The sequence below is a fragment of the Eurytemora carolleeae genome, unplaced genomic scaffold (assembly GCF_000591075.1).
Source record: "Eurytemora carolleeae unplaced genomic scaffold, Eaff_2.0 scaffold1720, whole genome shotgun sequence".
Lineage (NCBI taxonomy): Eukaryota > Metazoa > Arthropoda > Copepoda > Calanoida > Temoridae > Eurytemora > Eurytemora carolleeae.
The window spans coordinates 11,742-35,450 of NW_019397606.1; the positions used below are offsets into that span (position 1 = coordinate 11,742).

At 30.9% G+C, this 23,709-nt stretch overlaps 1 protein-coding gene across 1 annotated transcript in view; it reads left to right on the plus strand.

The window, feature by feature from the left end:
- The first annotated feature begins 6,663 nt into the window (after positions 1-6,663).
- Positions 6,664-23,709, plus strand: part of LOC111715151 (gamma-aminobutyric acid receptor alpha-like) — a 31,550-nt gene continuing 14,504 nt past the window's right edge. The window contains exons 1-6 of the mRNA XM_023490419.1: positions 6,664-6,708; positions 18,905-18,935; positions 19,724-19,823; positions 20,279-20,346; positions 21,854-21,922; positions 22,848-22,963. Coding sequence (XP_023346187.1) covers positions 6,665-6,708; positions 18,905-18,935; positions 19,724-19,823; positions 20,279-20,346; positions 21,854-21,922; positions 22,848-22,963 — 428 coding nt within the window. The 5' untranslated portion in view covers position 6,664. The remainder of the gene's footprint in view (positions 6,709-18,904; positions 18,936-19,723; positions 19,824-20,278; positions 20,347-21,853; positions 21,923-22,847; positions 22,964-23,709) is intronic.

A 23,709-nucleotide genomic window follows, 5' to 3' on the forward strand; every position in this document is an offset into this window, starting at 1 on the left:
AGGGGGAGAGCGATTGTTTTCCCCCTACCCCTCCCGTGGTGGGAGCGGAGTCTTTCAAGCCCCAATCTCTAATATCAAGAGATTTCCCATTCAATTTTGCCTGTTCGATTTTCTTCTTGCTTCTTGTTTTTTGTTTCTACACTTTGAGGCCTCTCCAAATAGTTCTTTTGACATGGCAGTTGGTGAATAGTTTTGAATGTTTTCTTTTATATGCTTTATAAGATATTAAAGACTTTTTTCCAGTTTCTAACATTAAACAAATCTTTTACTTAAACATGTTATTTTATTTTGAAATTAATTTTATTTTAATATGACTGCCATACAATATTTGTTATTATTCTCTTTGATATCAAACAACTTAACAAATTATGGAAGAAGACATTTTAAAATATTCATCGACTGTCATGTTTCGTGAGACACCCTGTAGTTAAAAAAGGTATCAACATTTTTTCAAAAAAGGGGTTTTAAGGGTGAGGGTGCAATGTTGCCAAGGGGGGGAACAAAAAGTCCCCCCCCCCTACACAAATGCTCTCGTACGCCTCTGTACTTTTTTGAACAGTAATTATATTTAAAACACATTACACACTTCTTTGAACTAAGATATATTTAAAACACAGATATCGTATGCTTCTTTGAACAATATTATATTTAAAACACATTGTATACTTCTTTGAACTATGATATATTTAAAACACATATGTCGTATGCTTCTTTGAACAAAAATATTTTTAAAACACATATATTCTATGCTTCTTTGAATTATGATATTAAATATATATATTTTGTGCTGGTTTAGAGAAAAGTTTAGTTTAAAAAAAAAAGAATTTTTAACTAATTTTAATAAGATACGATTCCTTTTCACTTTCCTCCATTCATGTACACATAATTTTGAGACAACTGGTCAAGGGCCTAACCTAGCCAAATAAAGTTTAGCAAGTGATTCACCTAGTGTATATTCTACTAGGATTCCTGGGCGCATCTCACCCATCTGAAATTTTAACTTTATTTGTTGCTCTTTTATCATTTTTTTTTCGTGGATTTTAATTTTTTTTTAATTCTGACCATTCATAAACCTTCCCTGGTGTCATGTGAGGTTCCGCATAAAATTTGAGCCGGATATTAACAATACATACATGAATATATCTCTGTGCTTATTTAAACTGTAGTAGAATGATGATGTATGACAGTGCAGTTCCATAAACAGAAATTAGGCTAGACTTGTTCACAGTGAAGAATCCCAACGCTGTAAATTCAGTCTGAGATTCAATAATCCTCCATTCTATAATTATAATATTAGAGAAATATTATAAATAAAGTAATTGCGTATCTGCCACAAACTCAATATATGGTGTGAATCTGAAATATCTAAAGGCGACGACATTGGGTTGCAAAGATATAGGGATTAAAAAATCAGAGTTAGGGGCAAAGGCTCAATTTCTTCAATGTGTTAAAGAAAGTGTTGGTCAAATTTATAGAAATGGACTGCATCTAAAATCTTTTACAAACTAAAGCGATCTTTTAGGTTTTAAAAAGATATCTAAATTCAGGATTTATAGTAGATACTTACGCCACTTTAGCTCCTCCTTCATTGCAGTTTCTTGCTCTCTGTAGATTGCAGATCTAAAGAAAAAAAACATTTAAAGAATAAAATTTTCGAAATAAATTCAAATGACTCTTAAATCGAAAAGCTACCCGACTGATTTAAAGTGACACTCTGTTAACCTTTGTCCGAGTGAAATGATGGAGAAATTATTGTTTTTATCTGAAAATTGTTGAATTTCCATCACAGTTACTCTTCACAGATGAATTTTGAAATCATGAGACAACGACAATAAAGGATATCAACAAAATTAACGTAATTTTAAAAATAAGAAAACATCGATATCTTTATTATTGTTTCTCAAATTAAAGGGTTAAAGGGTTAAAGGGTTAACAGGGTTAAAGGGTTAAAGGTTTAAAGGGTTAAAGGGTTAAAGGTTTAAAAGTTTAAAAGTTTAAAGGGTTAAAGGGTTAAAGGGTTAAAGGGTTAAAGGTTTAAAGGGTTAAAGGGTTAAAGGGTAAAGGCTTAAGGGGTACGGTTGTATTGATATTCCCTTTCATATTACGTCAAATCATACATTTATTTACCTAAGCACAGCTCCAATGTTTTTCAATGTAGAAAAACAATCTTGACTTGTTGATGCAAGATTCCAAATCAGGAGGAAATATGATAGGGCCAGCAAACAAGATACAGGATTAAAGTCTACAGCAACAAGCCAATAAGCTTGAAAAATTATGAATGTTATATGTATCAAATAGTTTAATACATAGGAAAATCCAAGTCCCTGTTCCAGGTTTTCGTAAGCAGTCACAAGAAAGATGGATTCCTTGATCAGAATCGTGTTGTCTGAGATCTCATTAAATTTGTTGCATCTGTTAATAAATGTACTGGTATATATATTAACTAGAATAATAACCAAAGAATAATTGATGAAATATACAGCGGTTAGCATGCTATGAATAAGAACAAACTCTGGTTGTGTTTTCATTGTTAAATTTAAAATATTTCCAACTAACCACAGCAGAATGCACAAGGAAATTTCGAATTTTCTCCTTGGCAGTGTCATTGAGATTGTTGAGATAGTATTGCATCTAGCAACTAAATATCCCATGCTTGGACTTGTTGTTAAATACGAGATAAACAAAAGAAGAAATGATAGAGAAACTGCTATGGTTGTTGACGTCCCTATTGTAGAGAGACTAATGAGAGAAGGATTTATGGAATGTCCTAACATAATAGAAGGTATAACTGACCAGACCAGAAAACTGATGAAAAACCTGAAGGAACACAACTTCAGATGAAACTCTCCATTTCTCTTAATTTGAACCGGAATCAAGAGGATTTTGATGAATATGTTGAGAACTCTTGCTATAGGAGTTCTTGATGTCATGTCAGCCAGTTCTTCCTTAGAACCATTCATTACTTTTACACTGGTCATGTTTTTATTTATCAAACTTACTGAACAGCTAGTCCTAGACTGAGCGATACATTCACCATTTGTTAGCCAAAATGACATTGATTAAATAGGGGGGGGGGGGGGGGGGGAAGTTCAAGAAAATTTTTTTATTTCTTTTTTTCCTTTTCAGTTTCTAAATATTAGCTTATTTTTATTCCAGATATTTTAAACTTTTTGATGCTTCCCATGATTATTGGTTGTTATAACTTATATGTGCGCAAAATATCTTGAAAGCTTTGCATGCCTTAATGTATGCATGCACAATGAAATTGGCACTTTAACGAGCTTTTCATGGAAATTATTTAGAATATGGCGAGGAAAATTTACAAAATGACAATAACTATTAAACCCATTCAGCTTTTCAATTAAATATATGAATAAATATCTAATCGTTAACAATAATAGTAAACTAGCATATAATGTATACAAATTATTTCAACCATTAAACGTATATGCTTCTTGCATTTTATACATCAACTAGCCTTAGAGGGCGCTTCGCGCCCATCTTCTAAATTAATTGTGAACATGTTCTCTTTGTGTACATCGTAAAACAAAACAAAAATAATTCGCGGATTTTCACAAAAAAATTCGTGGATTTTCAATATGTTCAAAAATTTAATGAAGGTTGAATTTTGATGGAGACAAATATTTGAAATTTTGATCATTCATAAACCTTCCCTGTGGTCACGTGATGTCCTACAAAAATGTTGGGCCCGATCGGTTCAGCCGTTTTGACGTTTATTGAATACAAACAAACAAACAAACACCAAAACAGAAAACAGACAGACAAGCCAAATTTATGACAAGCCAAAGGAAAGTATACCAGTAATATGGTATATTAGGAAAGTATAGGAAAGTATACCAGTATGATTGTATACGTAGGAAAGTATACCAGTATGATTGTATATGTAGGAAAGCATAGAAAAGTATACCAGTATGATTGTATACTTAGGTAAGTATTGGAAAGTATACCAATATGATTGCATACGTAGAAAAGTATTGGAAAGTATAGGAATGAAAGTATAAGATGGTATATTAGGAAAGTATAGGAAAGTATACCAGTAAGATTGTATACGTAGAGAAGTATTGGAAAGTATACCAGTATGATTGTATACTTAGGTAAGTATTGGAAAGTATACGTATACGTAGGAAAGTATAGGAAAGTATACTAGTATGATTTTATACGTAGGTGAGTATTGGAAAGTATACGTATACGTAGGAAAGTATAGGAAAGTATACCAGTATGATTGTATACTTAGGAAAGTATAGGAAAGTATACCAGTATGATTGTATACGTAGGAAAGTATAGGAAAGTATACCAGTATGATTGTATACGAAGGAAAGTATAGGAAAGTATACCAGTATGATTGTATACGTAGGTGAGTATAGGAAAGTATACCAGTAAGATTGTATACGTAGGTGAGTATTGGAAAGTATACCAGTATGATTTTATACGAAGGTGAGTATAGGAAAGTATACCAGTATGATTTTATACGAAGGTGAGTATTGGAAAGTATACCAGTATAATTGTATGCGTAGAAAAGTATTGGAAAGTATACCAGTATGATTTTATACGTAGGAAAGTATTGGAAAGTATACCAGCATGATTTTATGCGTAGAAAAGTATAGGAAAGTATACCAGTATGATTGCATACGTAGGAAAGTATTGGAAAGTATACCAGTATGATTTTATGCGTAGGTGTGTATTGGAAAGTATACCATGCAGTAAGATTATATACGTAGAAAAGTCTTGGAAAGTATTCCAGAAAGAAGTTGTGTATAGGAAAGAAAGTAGGAAAAGGGAATATATTGAGATACATAAAGATGTAGGAAGGAAGTAATGAATGAACAATATATCTCTTCTGAGCTCCTCTCCTGTCCCGAACCTAAACCTCGGTTGGTTCACCTCAAACCCGTGTTCCTCCCCCGGACCCGGAGCTCTAACCGAACTCAGAACCTTACTCAAGGTCCGAACCACGGTAGACAGACACTGATATGGAACTGTCATCGGAGAAAATGAATCTTACGTTCTAGAAAATATCCTTCAGTCAACATTGTACACCCAATATGTAGATATAATTATACTGTGCCATTCACCATTTTATTTCTTCCCGACAAATTAAATATCAAAAACTGAAATCAATTTTTGATTAGACTTCATAATTTAAAAACTTCCGAATAAAATAATGCCAAATCGCGATTATTCGAGAAACTGGTAACATTTTAATACGTAGATACATAATGACACGGAACCATTAATTAATGGAAATAGCGTGCATCAATTTTTATTGGAGATGCAAGATTAAACAAATGAAAAGTTAAGAAAGGAGGGGTCCAAGAAAGGATAATTTTAGAAGGAAAGAAGAGATCTAAGAAAAAAAGGATGGATATCCATGATAGAATTGATAGATCTTAGACATAAAGGATGAATGGTTGGATCTAAGAAAGAAGGGATGAATAGATCTTTAAAGAAAAGATAGGGATATGTAAATCCAAGAAAGAAAGGGTGGATGGATGGATCTAAGAAAGGAAGAATGTAAATAAGCAAGACAGGATAAATTTTAAAAAAGGATGTATCTAAGAAAGAAAAGATGAATGGATCAAAAGAAAGAAAGAATGGATGGCTCTAAGAAAGAAAAGAAGGAAAGACTGGATGGATCTAAAAAGTGAGAGTGGAAATAAGTAGAAAGAATGGATTCTAGAAAGAAAGGGTGGAACTCAGAAGGAAGGATTAAGCCAAGAAGAGATTCACTAAAAAATAAGAAGAAAAACTAATTAACATGAATTATCATAAAAGTTAATAAAAATGAACTAAGATTTTGAATAAAAATAGAATGAAGAAAAGAGAGTGATTGTTAAAAAAAGTAGCAACATGGCGGATTTGTCCGGTGTTCTTTTTAATTTAGTGGATTTCATAAATATTTCCCAACATTGAAATAAATTTCGTTAGGAATTAATCGGTGTGATAAATACAAATAGATAATATTTTTGTTTCATTCCATGAAATTCAAATAAAGAAAAAAGTTGAAAGCACACGATGGTGCATAGCTGTGCATGGCTGTGCTCCTAAAAAGGAATGTTGTCGAATCTAAAATAAATGAATAATTACTTCAAAAGAGTGAAAGAGTAACAAGAAATCATAGTTTTAAAACATAAAATGTTCTTTGGTCAAATTATATTGTTTAAGTTTGTCTTTGATTTCTATTTTTAACTTTGCATTGATTTTACAGTCAAATTGAAAGAAGACAAAGTTAGAATAAAACCTTTAAATATTTTAAAAGTTTAGAAGAAACTAAATCAAAAATATTCACTTGACAAAGATTTCATATACGTGTGTGTTTTTGTGAATAAAGTTAGATATCTTATTTTTGAATAATTTTATTCCAATTTTGTAATTGTTAAAAGGTCATCACGCAAATATTTAATCATGGAATTTTTAACATTTCTAAAGTTTAAAGGAATTGAGTCTTTGCCACAAACCAAAATTTTCTAATTCCTATATCGTTAGCAACATGATGGTGTAAACCTTTGTTTTTTCAAACTTAGACTTTATAATCAACAGGATTCATAGTTGGATTGCAAAGATAAAGGGATTACAAAATCGAAGTTTGTGGCAAAGTTTAAGACTCAATTCCTTTAAATTGAAATATTTTTTTTTGGCAGAAAAAATGCATTTTATTACAGTTCTTTACATAATTTCCGCTTTATACAGGTAATGTTCAGTTACAAGAATTCATCTTTCTCCGTTTTTTTTTCTTCAGAAAAGAGATTTTAAAATCTGCTAGACTGTACAGTGTACACAGATTCTTAGAGAAATATAAGAAAATGTTTTAAACGACATTTATTTTGACTTGAAGTTGAATTTTATCTAAATATTCTATTCCATAGATATTATAGACAACTGGACTCCATAGATATTATAGACAACTGGAGATGTCGATATTTTGTTCTTTTTCCCTTGAATAGATATGATTCTGCCTTCTCTTTTTAAACTTCAACTGTTTCCAACCCTTGATTCTTCGTTTCAATTTCAATTTCTTTTTGTTTGTAAAACTATTTTTTATTTTAAAAAATCGTTTTATCAGAAAAGTCTTCCAACATATTGTCCAGTGTAAAAGAAATAACATTTTCATTTTTTAATCTCCTTCATCCTTAATGTTCTCAATACTACTTTAGTAGTTTTTCCTTGCTCTAAGGAGATTTTTTAATTTTAGCATTTGGTTGGTTCGTAACTGATAAGTTTTTAAGTTCTTTAGTTAAAAATAATAAGTTTTGTTGAGATTGCTTTATACCTGTTTTAACTTTGTAAAAAATTTTGATACGTTGATAAGTTAAAAGTAGATACGTTTTAAAGTTATTAAGTAACAAATTTGATAAGCAGTTAAGTTCTTTAAGCTATAAGTTTAAAGTCTGATAAAAACTTATTTAATTAGTAAAGGGATAAGTTGATAATTTGATTGGTTGATGGGTTAAGAGGTGACAAGAAAGTTGCCAAGTTGAGAAGTCTATGAGTTAATTGAAAAGTTATTAAGTTGATATTTGATGAGTTGATGTATTGATAAGTTGATAAATTGATGAGTTGATAAGTTGATAAGTTAATATGTTGATAAATTCAAAAGTTGATAGGTTGAAAAGTTGATAAGTTGATAAGTTGATAAGTTGATAAGTTAATTAGTTGATAAGTTTAAGTTCATAATTTGATAAGTTAATAATTTGATATAATTTGATAATTTGATAATTTGATAATTTGATAATTTGATAAGTTGATAATTTGATAAGATGATAATTTGATAAGTTGATAATTTGATAAGTTGATAATTTGATAAGATGATAATTTGATAAGTTGATAAATTGATAAGTTGATAAGTTGATATGTTGATAAATTGATAAAGTGATAAATTGATAAGTTGATAAATTGATAAGTTGATAAGTTGATAAGTTGATAAGTTGATAAATTAATAAGTTGATAAGTTGATAAGTTGATAAATTGATAAGATGATAAATATAATAAGTTGATAAGTTGATAAATTGATAAGTTGATAAATTGATAAGTTAATAAGTTTAAAGATTAAAAGTTTAGAAATGTTGAAAAATGTCAGAGGTTGGAGGATTTATAAAAAGTGTGAAAAGTATATTGTCAGCACACTATATATAGAAGGATGAGTTGAGAACAGCAAAGATTGCAGATTTTCATATTTAGAAATATTTAGAAATATTTATCTCTCAATATACTTATGCACATTTTGCAAAGGAGCACTAATATCGTGTCATTAAAGGATAGAAGTTTTTTGTTTGCTGGTTTTTAATGCAATAAATGTGTACTCTAACGATATACTTTGATTCTTTAATAATACGAATACTTTTGATTATTTAACAAGACATCCTAATATTAACATATTATACCTGAACACTATATAGATATAGAGAAAATAAAAACTTTCCACACATCATAATATTCCACTTCCTATAACTTTGCAACCTGATGGTTTAAACATTTGATATTTCAAAATATACCTAAAATAAAAAATTCTTAGTTTGAAATATAAAAGGTTTCAAAGCTATTTAAATAGGAAAATTTGAACTTGGGGAAAGTGTTTAGTGAGGGAGGGAACCCCCAGACGCCATGAGCCTCCACCATACAGACATAAGCCTCCTAGATTTGCCCGGCAGACCGAGCCTCCGCTATTTAGTAAATGAGCTTCAGCTATACTGCACAGCTTCCTTATAACTGTTGGTTTTTACTTGTAAAACAAAATTGTTTTCTTCGTTTTCAAGAAATGTAACTTATATTGACTCATAAAGTGGTTTATAAGATTTATGTTTTACACAGTAAGGAGGCTATTTGGAACTTCTTTTCTGAATTGAACTTAGTTTATTTTGTTTCAATCTTTGATTTAAGCAATACCTTTTTTGGGGAAATTTTGTTAGATTTAGATTATTTGTCAATGTCAAATTTTTAATAATATTAATCTAATAAAAATTAAAAAAAAGGTATCGCTTAAATCAAAGATTATAAAATATCACAAAAAAATTACTTTAAGAAGTTTTTCTCTTAATGTTTTCCTTTTTTCCTAAAAATGTTTCAAGTTTTATAAATCAATTTAATAGTCATAATAAGTCACTATTTATAATAATTGACTTACTTCTGAGCCCGCGATTTAAAAAATTTGGTTCGACTCAGGTCTAGATGTCGTTGCGCCTTATTTACGGCTTGGGCTTTTGGATTTAAGTTGCACCTAATTTTCCGACAGGGGCTGAAGTGCAAAGCTCGGGCGTAAAGTAGGGAAAGATTTTCTTCAAGTTTTACAGCTGATTTGACTGAATGCCGCGCTCAATTAAAAGCATCAGTAATTGGGGGTTGAATTTTGTAGAAACAGAGTAAATAATTTTGATGGGATGCCTGCGTAGAAACTAACAGCAGTTGGGGTGGGGGAGGGGGAGGAGCGGAGCAAGCTGTTTTTTGGTTCGAGTGTCAACTTTGGTACCGTGTCAACTTTTTGTACGAGTGTCAACTTTGGTACAAGTTTCAACTTAAGTGTCAACTTTGGTACGAGTGTTAATATTTTGTACGAGTGTCAACTTTTGGACCCAGTGTCAACTTTGGTACAAGTGTCAACCTTGGTACAAGTGTCAACATTTGGTATGAGTCTCAACTTTGGTGTGAGTGTCAACTTTGGTAAAAGGCTCAACTTTGGTATGAGTGTCAACTGTGGTACGAGTGTAAACATTTGGTACAAGTGTCAATATTTGGTACGAGTGTCAACTTTGGTACATATGTCAACTTTTGGAACCAGTGTCAACTTTGGTACAAGTGTCAACTTTGGTATGAGTGTCAACATTTGGTATGAGTGTCAACTTTTAGTACGAGTGTGAACTTTGGTATGAGTGTCAACTTTAGTATGAGTGTCAACTGTGGTACGAGTGTAAACATTTGGTATAAGTGTCAACATTTGGTACGAGTCTCAACTTTGGTACAAGTGTCAACTTTGGTACGAGTGTGAACTTTGGTATGAGTGTCAACTTTAGTATGAGTGTCAACTGTGGTACGAGTGTAAACATTTGGTACAAGTGTCAACATTTGGTACGAGTCTCAACTTTGGTACAAGTGTCAACTTTGGTACAAGTGTCAACTTTGGTACGAGTGTCAACTTAGGTATGAGTGTCAACTTTTAGTATGAGTGTCAACTTTGGTAGGAGTTTCAACATTTGGTATGAGTGTCAGCTTTAGTAAAGTGTCAACTATGGTACAGTGCAACATTTGGTACAAGTGTCAACCTTGCTACAAGTGTCAACTTTGGTATGAGTGTCAACATTTGCTACAAGTGTCAACTTTGGTATGAGTGTCAACATTTGGTACAAGTGTCAACTTCGGTATGAGTGTCAACATTTGGTACAAGTGTCAACCTTGCTACAAGTGTCAACATTTGGTACAAGTGTCAGCCTTGGTATGAGTGTCCACATTTGGTACGATTGTCAACCTTGGTATGAGTGTCAACATTTGGTACAAGTGTCAACCTTGGTATGAGTGTCAGCTTTGGTATGAGTGTCAACTATGGTACAGCTAGTGCAACATTTGGTACAAGTGTCAACCTTGCTACAAGTGTCAACTTTGGTATGAGTGTCAACTTTGGTACGAGTGTCAACCTTGCTACAAGTGTCAACTTTGCTACAAGTGTCCACATTTGGTACGAGTGTCAACTTTAGAACTAAAAGTTGTGTGTAAGGAATTATGACCCGAGCCGAAGCTTTTAAATTTCAGACTCTAATCTTTGATTCACTTTTTATGTCACTATTTCGAAAAAATACAAAAAATTCTTTACTACATGTAAAATCCAAGAGTTTTAATGAAACTATTCTGTAAAACGAAGGTTCTTACTGCATGGCGGAGGCTCTGTCTGCCTAGCAAACCTGGGAGGCTTGTGTCTGCATAGCGGAGGCTCACGGCGTCCTGGGGTTTCTTCCCTCGTTTAATACGCTAGTATTTTACAACACATACGGTTATTGTTTAAAACTTGCAATGAATCAACAGAACAGATTTTTGTGTTGCAGAAATTACCAAACTAAAATATTTTTATTCTAGTGATTTTTTTTGAGAAAATACATGTATCCTTGTACGCTAATGAACATACAAACATAATATTATAAGAATAAAATATAGACAATTATTCCAGTTTTAAAAACTGTGAACACTGCTAATTATTTAAGCCTAATCTTTAGTTTTAGCTTTTTGTAGCAAGCTTGTCGATATTTTTATTGGCGACCAAACGATTCCTGTTTTAGTTAAATGTATCTATATGTTTCTAAGTTGTTTCAAGTCAAATGATTTTCTATTTCCAGTCTGGTGGCTTCTCAGCTAATCCGAAACCAAATGTTCGTCGAGTCATTTTTTAATTCGTCCAGCACTGACGGCTTACCGCCAGTTTGGGACGATTTTATGAAAATTGACGGGTTTTTATTTGGGTAGGTTTAATGTTAACTGTAGGTTTTCTTAGTGGGTGATTTTTTATTAGACTTTTTAGAAACATTAAACAAATTCTTACTTTGTATAAAACTATACTGTAGGGACTCTTCCTGGTGAGTAAGTTTTCCTCCAGGTTTGTGAACAGTCCTATCAATTCATCAGAAGCTAGAGTTTATATGGCTTGGGTAAAACTTAAGTATAGATCAATCTAATATTTTTATCTGTTTGGAATTTTGATAAAAAAACAACAGCTTTACATGAAAATAATTAATGCTGAGCTTAAGTTTAATCTAAGTTATATAAGCGCTGGGCTCCGTGTGTATCTGGAACTCGATTTAAACTTTAAATTCTAAAAGCAGGGAGAAAAACGTTTCCTTTATTGAGTTTGTGAATTAAAGTTTGATCTGGAGTCGGAGACAAGAAGCTGAACAAAAGTGTTCATCCATAGATATGTTTTTCTAAGCTGGCCTTAATATGATTAAAAAATTTAGGTTTCTGTTCAATATTTGTATCTGTTTAACTCTGAATCGAATAACGATACAGTGTACATAGTACATACAGCTTTAAAACATTCTACCATAATTCCCGCTTGTGTCTTGTAAGCAACAGTCTCTGGACATCTTACAGTACTTGTGTCTTGTAAGCAACAGTCTATGGACATCTTACAGTCCAATTCTCAGGACTTCTTATTCTTTTGCCTAAACACATGGAAAACTTGGTATTGAAGATGAATGGATGCTCTTGTGTTGTTTACAAAACATAAATAGAAATTAAAGGGATTGTCAACGTAATACTAGGTTGGTAATCAGCATTTTAATAATTAAAGGGATTGTCAACGTAATACTAGGTTGGTAATCAGCATTTTAATAAGTTGCACTTAAAGGACTTAAGTGTTATTTCAAATGAACTTATTTTGAAAGAGTGACATCCTCGATTCACATCGGTGCCCTTAAAAACTTTGAATGATCACCGAGGACAGGGATCTCAATGTATTTATCTCTTAAAGTATAAAAAGCCGTGAAACGCGTTCTGTATAGAAGTCAATAGGAATGACTTCACATATATTCCTGAAAATATTCTTTGTCCAACGTGGTTTTCAAGATTGATTGAAAATTGCTTCAATCAAAGCCATTTTCCTACCGTCCGGGTGTCGAAGTTAACTTGTTTTTTGAAGAAAAAAGTACACAAAACTTTCGGTGATGGACCTGATCATAAATACCCGGTTCACCTAGAATTACTTTGACAATACCTTTAAGCATGCATATATATATATATATATAAATATAAATATAAATGTTCGCGATTGACCATTCACTTACTCTACTATAATACAATAATATTCATGATAAACGTTTGTTTGTGTACACTGTACAGTTCATAATTTTTCATATATTTGAAAAAATAAAAACGGTTCTGCACTGAGAGAATCTGGAACAAGCTTTTTCGTTCACGAAATCGGACTCAACAGTATTTAACATAAATGATCTTTTCTCGTTATCGATCTTCACAAGTTATCGACCAATGATGTGCTCAAAAATATAAATTTTACAAAAAAAAAAAATAATATCACTAAAAAATTTTTTTCACATGAAACCAACTTCTCATTTTACATCTTGAACGATCGACTTCATAAAATAAAAGACGCAAATTGTTATCGATCAATTATAGTTAACGACAAACCAATTTTTACGCGCGGTCTACACTCTACACATTAAGGAACGGGATAATTTTTGGACAATCGTTAATTAAAAATACGGAACGATTTTGAAAGGAAAGAACCTGGAACAAAGCTGCAGCTCAAAGTCAAGACTCTCTCTAACGTTCACAGTCCTATACCATGGTTCGTTCACAATGTACATATATAAATACACTAGATTCAGTCAATTGCACCTCTACTTTACTATTGCACTATATGGAATTAGGTTAAAGCACATTTTGATGTACTAGCTGCACTAGGAGACGAAATGAAAGGCTTGTTAGCTGTGTATACACTGATCGGTAAGAACAACGACTAACAATGAAAATCATCGAAAATTTAAAAAAAAAAACAATTTTAAAGGAAAATATTTTTTCCCTCGAATAGTTTATAAAATAGATGTTTACAATATCTAATATTTCACCTTTAAGTTGATCATTTACAAAAGTTACAGAAAAAATTTTTCCGTCCAACCCTCTGGTCATACTGCATTTACATGGATTTATTAGAGTAAAAACTTTCTCCGGTCTTGTCTAAAACTTAAACTTGACAAACAATCAAAGATCTTGTTTTAAACATTTCTTGATTGAGCTGATATCTATATCTTTACAACCTTTTCTTTTATATTTTATTTCCATCAAATGTTTTATACCTTCACCAGGCTGAAGGTTTTACACGGGGCATAAACTCTGAGAGAAAACTTTTCTGTCTGTATCATTTGAGTAAGTCAACTTTTCACAAAACTAAACTTTATAAATCAGAATATATTTTGGTTTTTAAAATGGAAATAAAATAAAATAAAACCGTTCGTTTTTATAGCTTTAAAGCGCTTAATTCCTACAATTTTCTCCATTGCTTTTTTTGTAAGAAATCCGGAAGCTGCCAAATTAAAGAAACCCCGAAATTGAATGAAAGTAAAAGCAGAATAATTTACCTAAAAAAGAAGAACAGGAATAACTCCATAATTTTTACTCAGAAAAAGGTTTAAAGGGAAACGCTACGTTTTAGACATGTCCCTCTACTAATGCACAGTTACTTGAAATTTAGTCTTTAGTTCCTTTAAAGGGACTGTAAAGGAAAAATGAAAGGGGGTATAGGCTGAAAGCTAATCCCTTTAGCTCTTGATCGCGGCCCATGAAAGTTTTATCTGATGTTCCTGTCTCGAGAAATTGATATAAAACTGTGTTAAAATTATACGAAAGTTCATATATGTAAAATTGATAAAATCTTGAACTTAAATCACGTGACCAGAACTATCACCAATGGCAGATTAGTATACTGATCACGTGTCTCCGTCTGTATCACGTGACCACTTTACTGCACTGCTATTGGTGGAATTTCTGGTCAAGCAATACGGACGTATAAATAATATTATGAATGAAATCTATTAAAAATAGAAATAACAAATATAAAAGTAAACCTAATTTACAATTAGCTTTCTCTGGGATATCATCGTTTTCAGATTGGTTGCTTATTTGCTGAATTGATCTATCTAAACCCACTACTTTTATACAAAATTGTATATATATTAATTTTCGTATAAATTTGACAAAGTTGTATATAAATTTCTCGAGAAAGGAACATCAGATATGACTTCCATGGGTCGCGACCAAGAGCTAAAGTGATTATCTTTCAGCCTATACCCCCTTTCATTTTTCCTTTACTGTCCCTTTAAAGATTGTCTATAACCCTATCCTTTCTGACGTCTCCTCTCCTCTCCTCTCTCCTTTTATCAGTCGTTTTGAAAAATCTTTACATAAGGAAACAAACACATATGGAGCTTACACTTTGAAAATAGGTTAAACGTCTCAGATTCTTGTGAAGACTCTTAAGAATTAAAAATTACCTTAAAATGTTAAAAACAAGATTTATAACGATGCCAATCCCGATCAGTGACTTAACTAATTGCTTTTATTACTTTTCGCTCATATCAGAGTCTAAAATCGATCAAAATTAGCAACATCACACTTTCCTAAAAAAAACCTTGAAATTTCCCCCGAATTACTCACTGCGTAACATATGTCGTCTTTACTGTGTCAATTAACTAAATTATGGTCTATTAATTCCAGATAGAATATAGATTGTGCGAATGCAATCTACATTGTACTATGTACTTTAGTTCCTGAGTTTGAAAGGTGTGCAGGATAAAAATGTTCTCTGTTTGATTAGTTCTTTAAACAGTTCAAACACAGATAACACAGATAGTACAGAAGAAGTAAACATTCTAAAATATTTAAATTCAAAAACCTTATTTATAACCCAATTAGAAGGTATAAAACCTTATACTTTAAAGGGAGTGTTCGCGAAAAATTAAACGGGGTACAGGCTTAATGCTATTAAAAAGCGCTTTTGATCGCTACTAATCTACCGTTTATTGCATTTATTCCTGTTCCGAGGATTTTTTATAATGAAGACGACATTTTCATATTTTCCAGGAATGTTCGAAAATCCAGCACCAGCAAAAATTAAGTAAAAAAACTAAATCAAAAATATTATGAAATATTAACCATATACAAATGCGTCGAAAAATAATCGATGACTACTGTTTGTAATATCTGAATGATTTGTTTGGAATTAAACTGATTTGTTTCCGATTCGAGTTGAATGTTGCATCCTTCTGAATTTGTATGGACGCTGCGTTCATCGGTGTGAGTCGTTTTTAACAATTTTCTCCTTATAGACGCAACAGATAGAAGTAAGATTAGTAGCGATCAAAAGCGCTTTTTTATCGCATAAAGCCTGCATTGTAAAAATTTCTTTTATGAAGAAATTAATATAAATACCTAACTTTTTCATTTCTAGTCCTATCTGTATAATCTCTGATTTTATAATTCAAGTTTAAACTGAAACTTTACATTGCACTAGGCCGGTCCTTAATCGTGTCTTATCAAACTTATGCAGAAAATAAAACTTTCCCGGAAAATTGCGAAAACAAATACAGATACAAGAATGGATACAGGAAATCTAGTTTTAGTTTGCTCCAAAGGAAATAGTCTTTGCAACAAACTCAAATTTTTCAACTTGATCTAACAGCAGTAAAAGGGTCTACGGCATTGGAATTTAAAGATAGAGGGATTAGAAAATCAGAGTTTGTGGGAAAGTCTCAATTCCTTTTTTGTCAAATTTTATTTTCCAAAATCTGTATCAATCATCATTTTAGACGAAACATTTCCCCCGTTATTAGATTTATTAGAAGCGCTAGGGGGAAATGTATTATTACTGCAATTTTAAGGATATTTTCATATTCCCTGGAAGATTAATTTCAATTTTTGATTAATTACTTTTTTAAACAAATTGTTGTTTTTAATGTTTACATTTTAAAAATGTTAAACGAAAATTTAAAACGAATAGTGTATTCAAGATCAGTGACAAAGGTTCACGATAAAAACTTTAAAATTAAAACATGATTGTAATTTAGAAGTAAAATTTCTACATTATTCAGATTTAAATAAAAGATTGAAAATTGAATATATGTTTAACAAGGCCATATAACTGATATGCTTAGGTTGCATTGTTTTTATATATTCTAGATTTTATGAGAACATTTAATGCTGTTTTATGTTCAATAATATAGACATGCTCTATAATGCTCTGTTTCTCCTAAAAAAAACATTCCTTGTAAAAAATTAGATAAAATCAAAAACGAATAGTCTTCGAAAAGATCAAATGGAATTGTTAAGAAATTATCAAGATCAATCATGAAAGCAAAATATGAATTTTAAAATAAAGTTACAAATCTACTTTTTTGGATCCATTTCTCAAATATTCTCAAAGGAATTCAGTCCTTGCAAACTTACCAGGAAGAGAGGTCGAATTCAATTTATTATTACGACTTTGTGATCTCCTTGCTCCTATAATCAAAGAGAATAGAATATATTAGAGTGGAATTTAAACAATCCCTCGATGTGAATTTTGTCAGTCCCTTTCAGCCTGAAAGGGAGTTCAAAGTGAACAATTCATGTAAATGTTCACAAATTATACGCAGTACATCACACTAATACAGTATGATCCCTGGACATATCCATTCCAATTTCTCTGTTTTATAAAGTTGTTAAATAACGTAAAACATGTGTATTTGCTATAGGTGAATTAAAATCATTATTTTATTAAACATTAAAATGTAAAAATCGTCAGAATTGTTAACCTTTTTTGCTTCAGACTCTTTTGTACACTGCAATTAATATCTTGTTTTAATTTTTTTTATTGGCTTTTAAGCCGCTTCGCGCCCATCTTCTATTTTAATTGTGAACATTTTCTCTCAGTATGTCAGTATGTCATTGTAAAACAAAAAGTAATAAGGGTTTGACAATAAATATTTTTTTCAAAATTTTGATGATTTTCGTAAACCAATGCAGAACACATACAGGCTGTCCCAGAAAGCAAAACAATTAGAAGACGACTCTAGCAAGGGCGGTTCTAGGATTAAGCCAGGAGGGGGGGGGGAATAACATTTGTTTCACTCCTCCCCCCCCCTTCCTTGTCAGGGATTTGGAAAATGATTGTTACTCAGATATCGAGCTAGGTTGATTTACCAGAAAAGAAAAAAATTTCAGATTTCAAAATATCCAATTTTTTTTTTAAATCCTATCACATAGCAAAAAATGAAAAACTTCCCAACTTCCCTGCAAGATTTATGCAATATGCTTCCTTTTGTCAAAGACAATTTCGATAGATATTTTGTCTGCCGTTTGGCAATATTTTTTCTTTTCCTTTGAGCTATTACAAATAGCCATAAATTATTTTTACTTCAAGAAAAATGGCATCAAAAAGAAAAATGCCGCTAAAAGCTCAAAACAGCCATTTCAGGCTAAAAGCTTGACACTCAAACTTAACCCTCAGCCATACTTTAATCAAGAAACATATTGTGTAATGAGTCATTAATTTCGACCTTTTCTAAGGTTTTCTGGTCCGAAAAAATGCCTTCCCCCACTTGCAAATTCCAAGCTACATGCGTGCCAAAACAAAAGTATTATCTTTGTTTAACTAAACAATTTTTTATTTATTAAGTGTTCCACAGGTGAAATGTTTTTAATCCATTCTTAAAATAGAATTTAAGTATCTATACATTCTACATATAGAAGCTTACCGCAATTTTCTAAGGTTGTTTCCCCCTTTCCACCTGCCCCTTAGCCGTCTCATAGCCGTTATACTTTAACAAGACTTAAAACTTATAGCAAACATAAATTAGATTGGCTAAATGTTTTCCTTCCATTTTACAGTTTTATGAGTCCCACTGTATAAAAGTTATGAATTTAAAATTAAAGAGTAAATAATTTTATTAGGTTATATATTGGCGATTTAAAACATTTTTGTTCTTCTCTTTAGTTCTTCAATAAGATGAGTAATGAAAAGAAATAAATAATATTTCAACTTTAAGTTTGACGTAATTGCCACAAACTCAAATTTCTATTCCCTATTTCTTCGCAACCTGATAATGACATTTCACACTTAGTCTATTTATTTTACCACAACTAATTGTCAAAGGTCTATCCCGTCAGTTGCAAAGATATAGGGATCAGAAAAGACTCAACTTCTTTCCCCAAGTATTTTCATAATAGGCAATATTCTAGATACTTCGTACAAAATAAATAGACTAAAAATAAAGCAACTTTTTCGCTCGAGTTTAAAACTTTAAATCTTTTTCCACTCAAATAAATTCTATAAATTCCTTTCCAGTTTTCCCATTCTATTTTTGGTTTTTCTTCACTCGCTTCAATAAATAAGGATTAAATTTAGTTTTTCTTTGTTTAGAGTTGGTTCCTCTACTGCTGAAAGCAACAAGGTAAATATTAATGATATCAAGAACTTGTCTCTTTTATTGTATACTCATATTTAATTACCGAACTAGGAAACAAAAGAAAGAAAGACAGGATTACACTAAAAAGTGATCAGGAAGTTTTAAACCCGTTTAATCCTGTAAACGTTTTCGAAACTAAATTTTCTCTATCATATGCCAAAAGTATTCTAACATCTCCTTGTTAAAGGAAGTGATTATTTCCCACAAACTCAAATTTTCTAATCCCTTTTTCTTTGCAACCTGATAATATTATTCAAACTTAGACTATTTGATCAAACAGAGTTCATAGTTAGAAATATCAAAGGTCAGTGACATCGGTTTGAAAGATATAGAGATTCGAAAATCAGAGATTGTAGCAAAAACTCAGTTCTTTTTAACAATCAAAAAGAATAACTTACAAAAATAGAATCTTCTTGTTTATTCCTAAACTTAGATAACTTAAAAACTGGGGTTATGCAGGCTTCAATGAAGTCTAGTAAAGATTAAAAAATTCACAGTTGCTTAATTTGCGAGTATGACTTTTCGTAAATTATTAAATAAAAATATTAAAAACAGGTTTTTATTTTTAATTGGTAATTGCATAATTGCATTTAAAAAATTCTTTTCGGCATTTAAAAAAATCCAGTTAAATAACCAAAAATCAAAGGAAATGCAAATAGCTCAAGTTGTTGATGCAATCCTTTCTTCTTCATGCAAATACAAAAAATTCTTCATGAAAATACAAAAATTCTTCATGCAAATACAAAAAAAACATTGAATCCAAAACATTTTAGGATCTAGCTAAACTAGCGAACCAAACAGCCTATAATGTATCGAAGCTACTGGATAATCTTCTGAAAGATTATGATAACAATCTTCGGCCAGACTTTGGAGGTACACAACATTATTTTAATTACAAATTTTACAGAGGTAACTGGTACAAATTTGAGACCTCGTAAAAGGGTTAGTTATGATTTTAGTCCAAGAATCAAAGAACTTTAGTTTTTCAAAAAAAAAGTTATTTTCGAAAAGTGACAGAAGTAAATTTAAAATGATAATTACTGTAATTTAGTAAAAGAATATTAAAATTTTCCTATTTTACATGAACTGTTTTGTGTCTGTTTTTTTCTTTACACAGATACAAAAGAATAAATGTTGATTAGATTTAAATTTTTTTAACTCGTCAAATAATTTCTTTTAATAAAGTTTCTTTTTGACACCCTTTTAAATTATATTTATCTAATGGATACTGTACAGTGTACATGTTTATTCAAATTATTGAAAATGATTAACTTTTACCTAGTTATAGTTCTCATATAACTGGAGGATGCTAAGTTCATCTATTGTAGGTCCATCAACACTGATAGACGTAAACATGCAAGTTAGGAGTATGGGTCCGATATCAGAGATGGATATGGTAATATATGTAAACATAGATATACATTATACAAATATACATATAATAATACGGAAATATGTAATCATGGAGATTCAGGGAGCTGAGCTAGTGCCCCATTTTGTAGTTAAATTAGACTTTCATGCTTATAATTTTGACTATCAATTTGGTTTCAAAATTATCGATTATAAATCTTTATCATGATTCTGGCACATTTTGTTTTTTTTCGATCAGGTTTCGATGAGCGTCGAGTATGAGAAATTGTCATTTTTAAAATAAAAATTATTTTGTTTTAAAATAAGAAAACCTTCAAAGCATTCCTTGTTGTTAACGATCTGCTCAATTTATATAAATAATTTATACAAATGGTTGTCAAATTATAGTCACAAACTGTGAACATAAATAAAAATATATAAAAATATATCTATGTAAAAATTTGCAAAATATAAATTAGAATATACAAAATAATTCTCCATTTTTGGTATTCATTTACCAACCAGCATATTCGCAAAAAGAAAACATGCATATCTGAAATTTGAAAACGTGCTTTTTCTTCATAATTCTGCTTTTATTGAGACGTTTTGTACTATCCAGGAACTGAGTTCTTGATACCACTTTGATATTTTAATACTTTTATCCTTTTTATATTTTAAATTGTAAATTATTTTAGACCAAAAATTCTAAGTTTAAAATATCAAGGGTTTACACCATTAGGTTGCAAAGATAATAAGGATTAGAAAATTTTAGTTTGTGGCAAAACTCAGTGCCTTTGCTGTTATTAGAATAAGTAATGATAAATTCTGATGGATATTGTTAGATAACACCGAGAGTGATTCAAAACAAAATAAATAAACGATTAACAAGAAATATTTGGATTTTTATATTTTAATGTCATGGTAATATCTTGTAGTATCGCTTCACCTTAAAAATGCCAGCATTGATTCGCAACATTACCCTTAATTTAAACTGTATCTCAACAGAATATAATTCATATGTGTTGCCATGGTGAAAGAAAACCGTAAGAACTACGCCATGTAAAATTCATATGTAAATCTTACATACACGATAAATGTTAAAAAACACCAAGCTAATAGTTAAATCTTTTATTGAAAGAGGTATGTATTGCTAAAGCTTTATATGAATCCTTCTATGTTTATAAAAGAACAATAGAAAACAAAAAAATGTTTTGTATAAAGCAAATGATTAATGCATGCTAATTGTAATGATACTTATGATGAATGTGTTCTTAATCACCTTGGTTCTGATGCCTAGGTTCTGCTTAATTCAAAATTGTCAATTAATTATTCAAGATTAAATGCAAATGATAAACCTAATGTTGGTTCATTACTAACTCTACAAGAAAAATATCAAATTCAGGTGCAATCAATTACTTAATAAGTTTCATGGAATGTGGAACCAAATTAAAGTGGAATTTTATATAAAGCATTTTGTCAGATAGTATGTAGTAGATTTTATTCCACTTAATTATATTATTATATTTATTATCTACCCTTTCATATTTTTATAGAGCTACATCATGGATTGCTATTTCCGACAATCCTGGGTTGACAAAAGATTAGCCTTTACAGGTTACAAGGTAGGTTGGTCATACTCTTGTTAAATTTACGTGATTCAAAGGCTGCAAGCCCTCACGCAAAAATCGATGAGAATTTTGCCAATTACTTTTTTAAAACATAAACTAAATATATTTTTCCAAAATAAGATTTTTTAGATAAGAATATTTTCAAATATGTTTTTCAAAAGCGTTTTTAAATTCTTCGGGCAACGCCGGGCAAGTTATGAATAAAAAGACAGAATTAGTATTCTTGTTCGCCAGCTCTATCAAAAAGAAGACGTAAATTCGTTCTTAAAAATGGTAATATGGAAATAAATGTAGTTCTAAATTATCATCAAGTTTCATCTTTATTTCTTTTTCAACCCCGCTCTGTCACCCGAATATATCTGAAGTTACAATCCTTTAACGTTGAGGTCGAACCTTTGACAATGAGATTAATTTTGCGGATTAGACTTCCAATAGCTTTATTATAAAGTTTTAACTTTGGTGTAGAATAACGATACCTGATATAACGGTTTCAGCCTCTTATTACTGCAGTTATATCTGATATAAAAGTTATGGCCTCTGACTACTGGTTATTACTGGTTAGTGCTTATATCTGATATAAAAGTTTCGAACTCTGATTACTGGTTATATCTGATATGAAAGCTCCAACCTCTGATTACTGGTTATATCTGATATAAAAGCTCCAACCTCTGATTACTGTCTATATCTAATATAAAAGCTCCAACCTCTGATTGCTGGTTTTATCTGATATAAAAGCTCTAACCTCTGATTACTGTCTATGTCTGATATAAAAGCTCCAACCTCTGATTACTGGTTATATCTGATATAAAAGCTCCAACCTCTGATTTCTGGTTATATCTGATTTAAAAGCTCCAACCTCTGATTATTGGTTATATCTGATATAAAAGCTCCAACCTCTGATTTCTGGTAATATCTGTAGGATGCCCTGGCTCTAAGTATTGAGATGTTAAGAAAGATCTGGAAACCTGATACCTTTATGTACAACGGGAAGAAATCCTATCTTCACACAATTACTACTCCAAACAGATTTGTCAGGTATAAACAAGATAAACTGATACTTAAAAAAATAATGGTTCAATCGGACAGTAATCCAATCGATATTTTTTTATTTATCAAACGTCTTCTTTTATGTAGCAACATCTTTCTAAGAAGAACTTGGTATATAAAAACAAAAATACTATTTAAAGTCAATAATTATTGTCGTACAACATTTTCGAGGTATCCAATTTTCTCCGCGTCCTTTAGAACAATTTAGTTTTAAAACTAAAATCTGAGGAATGGAATTGAGACAAATTCTGATTTTCTAATCCCTGTATCCCTAAACCCAATGCCGTAGACCTTTCACATTTCAAACTCCTGATGTTAGATCAAATTATCGAAGTTTGAAATATCACAGGTTCACACCATCATGTTGCTAAGGTATAGGGATTAGAAAGTTTGATTTTTAGGCATCAAATCAAATCATTCATCAAATACTCTCTGTTAGTAAAGATTAGAGTTAAGTTAGGTATACAACCTCTTTAATTTAATCCCTCTTGAGTTTATAGCTTTCTGAATGTGTCTAGATATATGTATGGTATACCATCCATCAAGATATCACTTAATAGGCTCTCATCAGCAACAAACAAATATTAGTCAGGCATACAAATATTTTCTACATAATCTACTTATCTTGTAGATAAACGTTTGATTATACTTCAGCATTTATATTTTTTTATATTTTTATCTTAGAAAAGAAATTAAAATTAAACATACACTTAAAACTGAAAACATACTGAGAT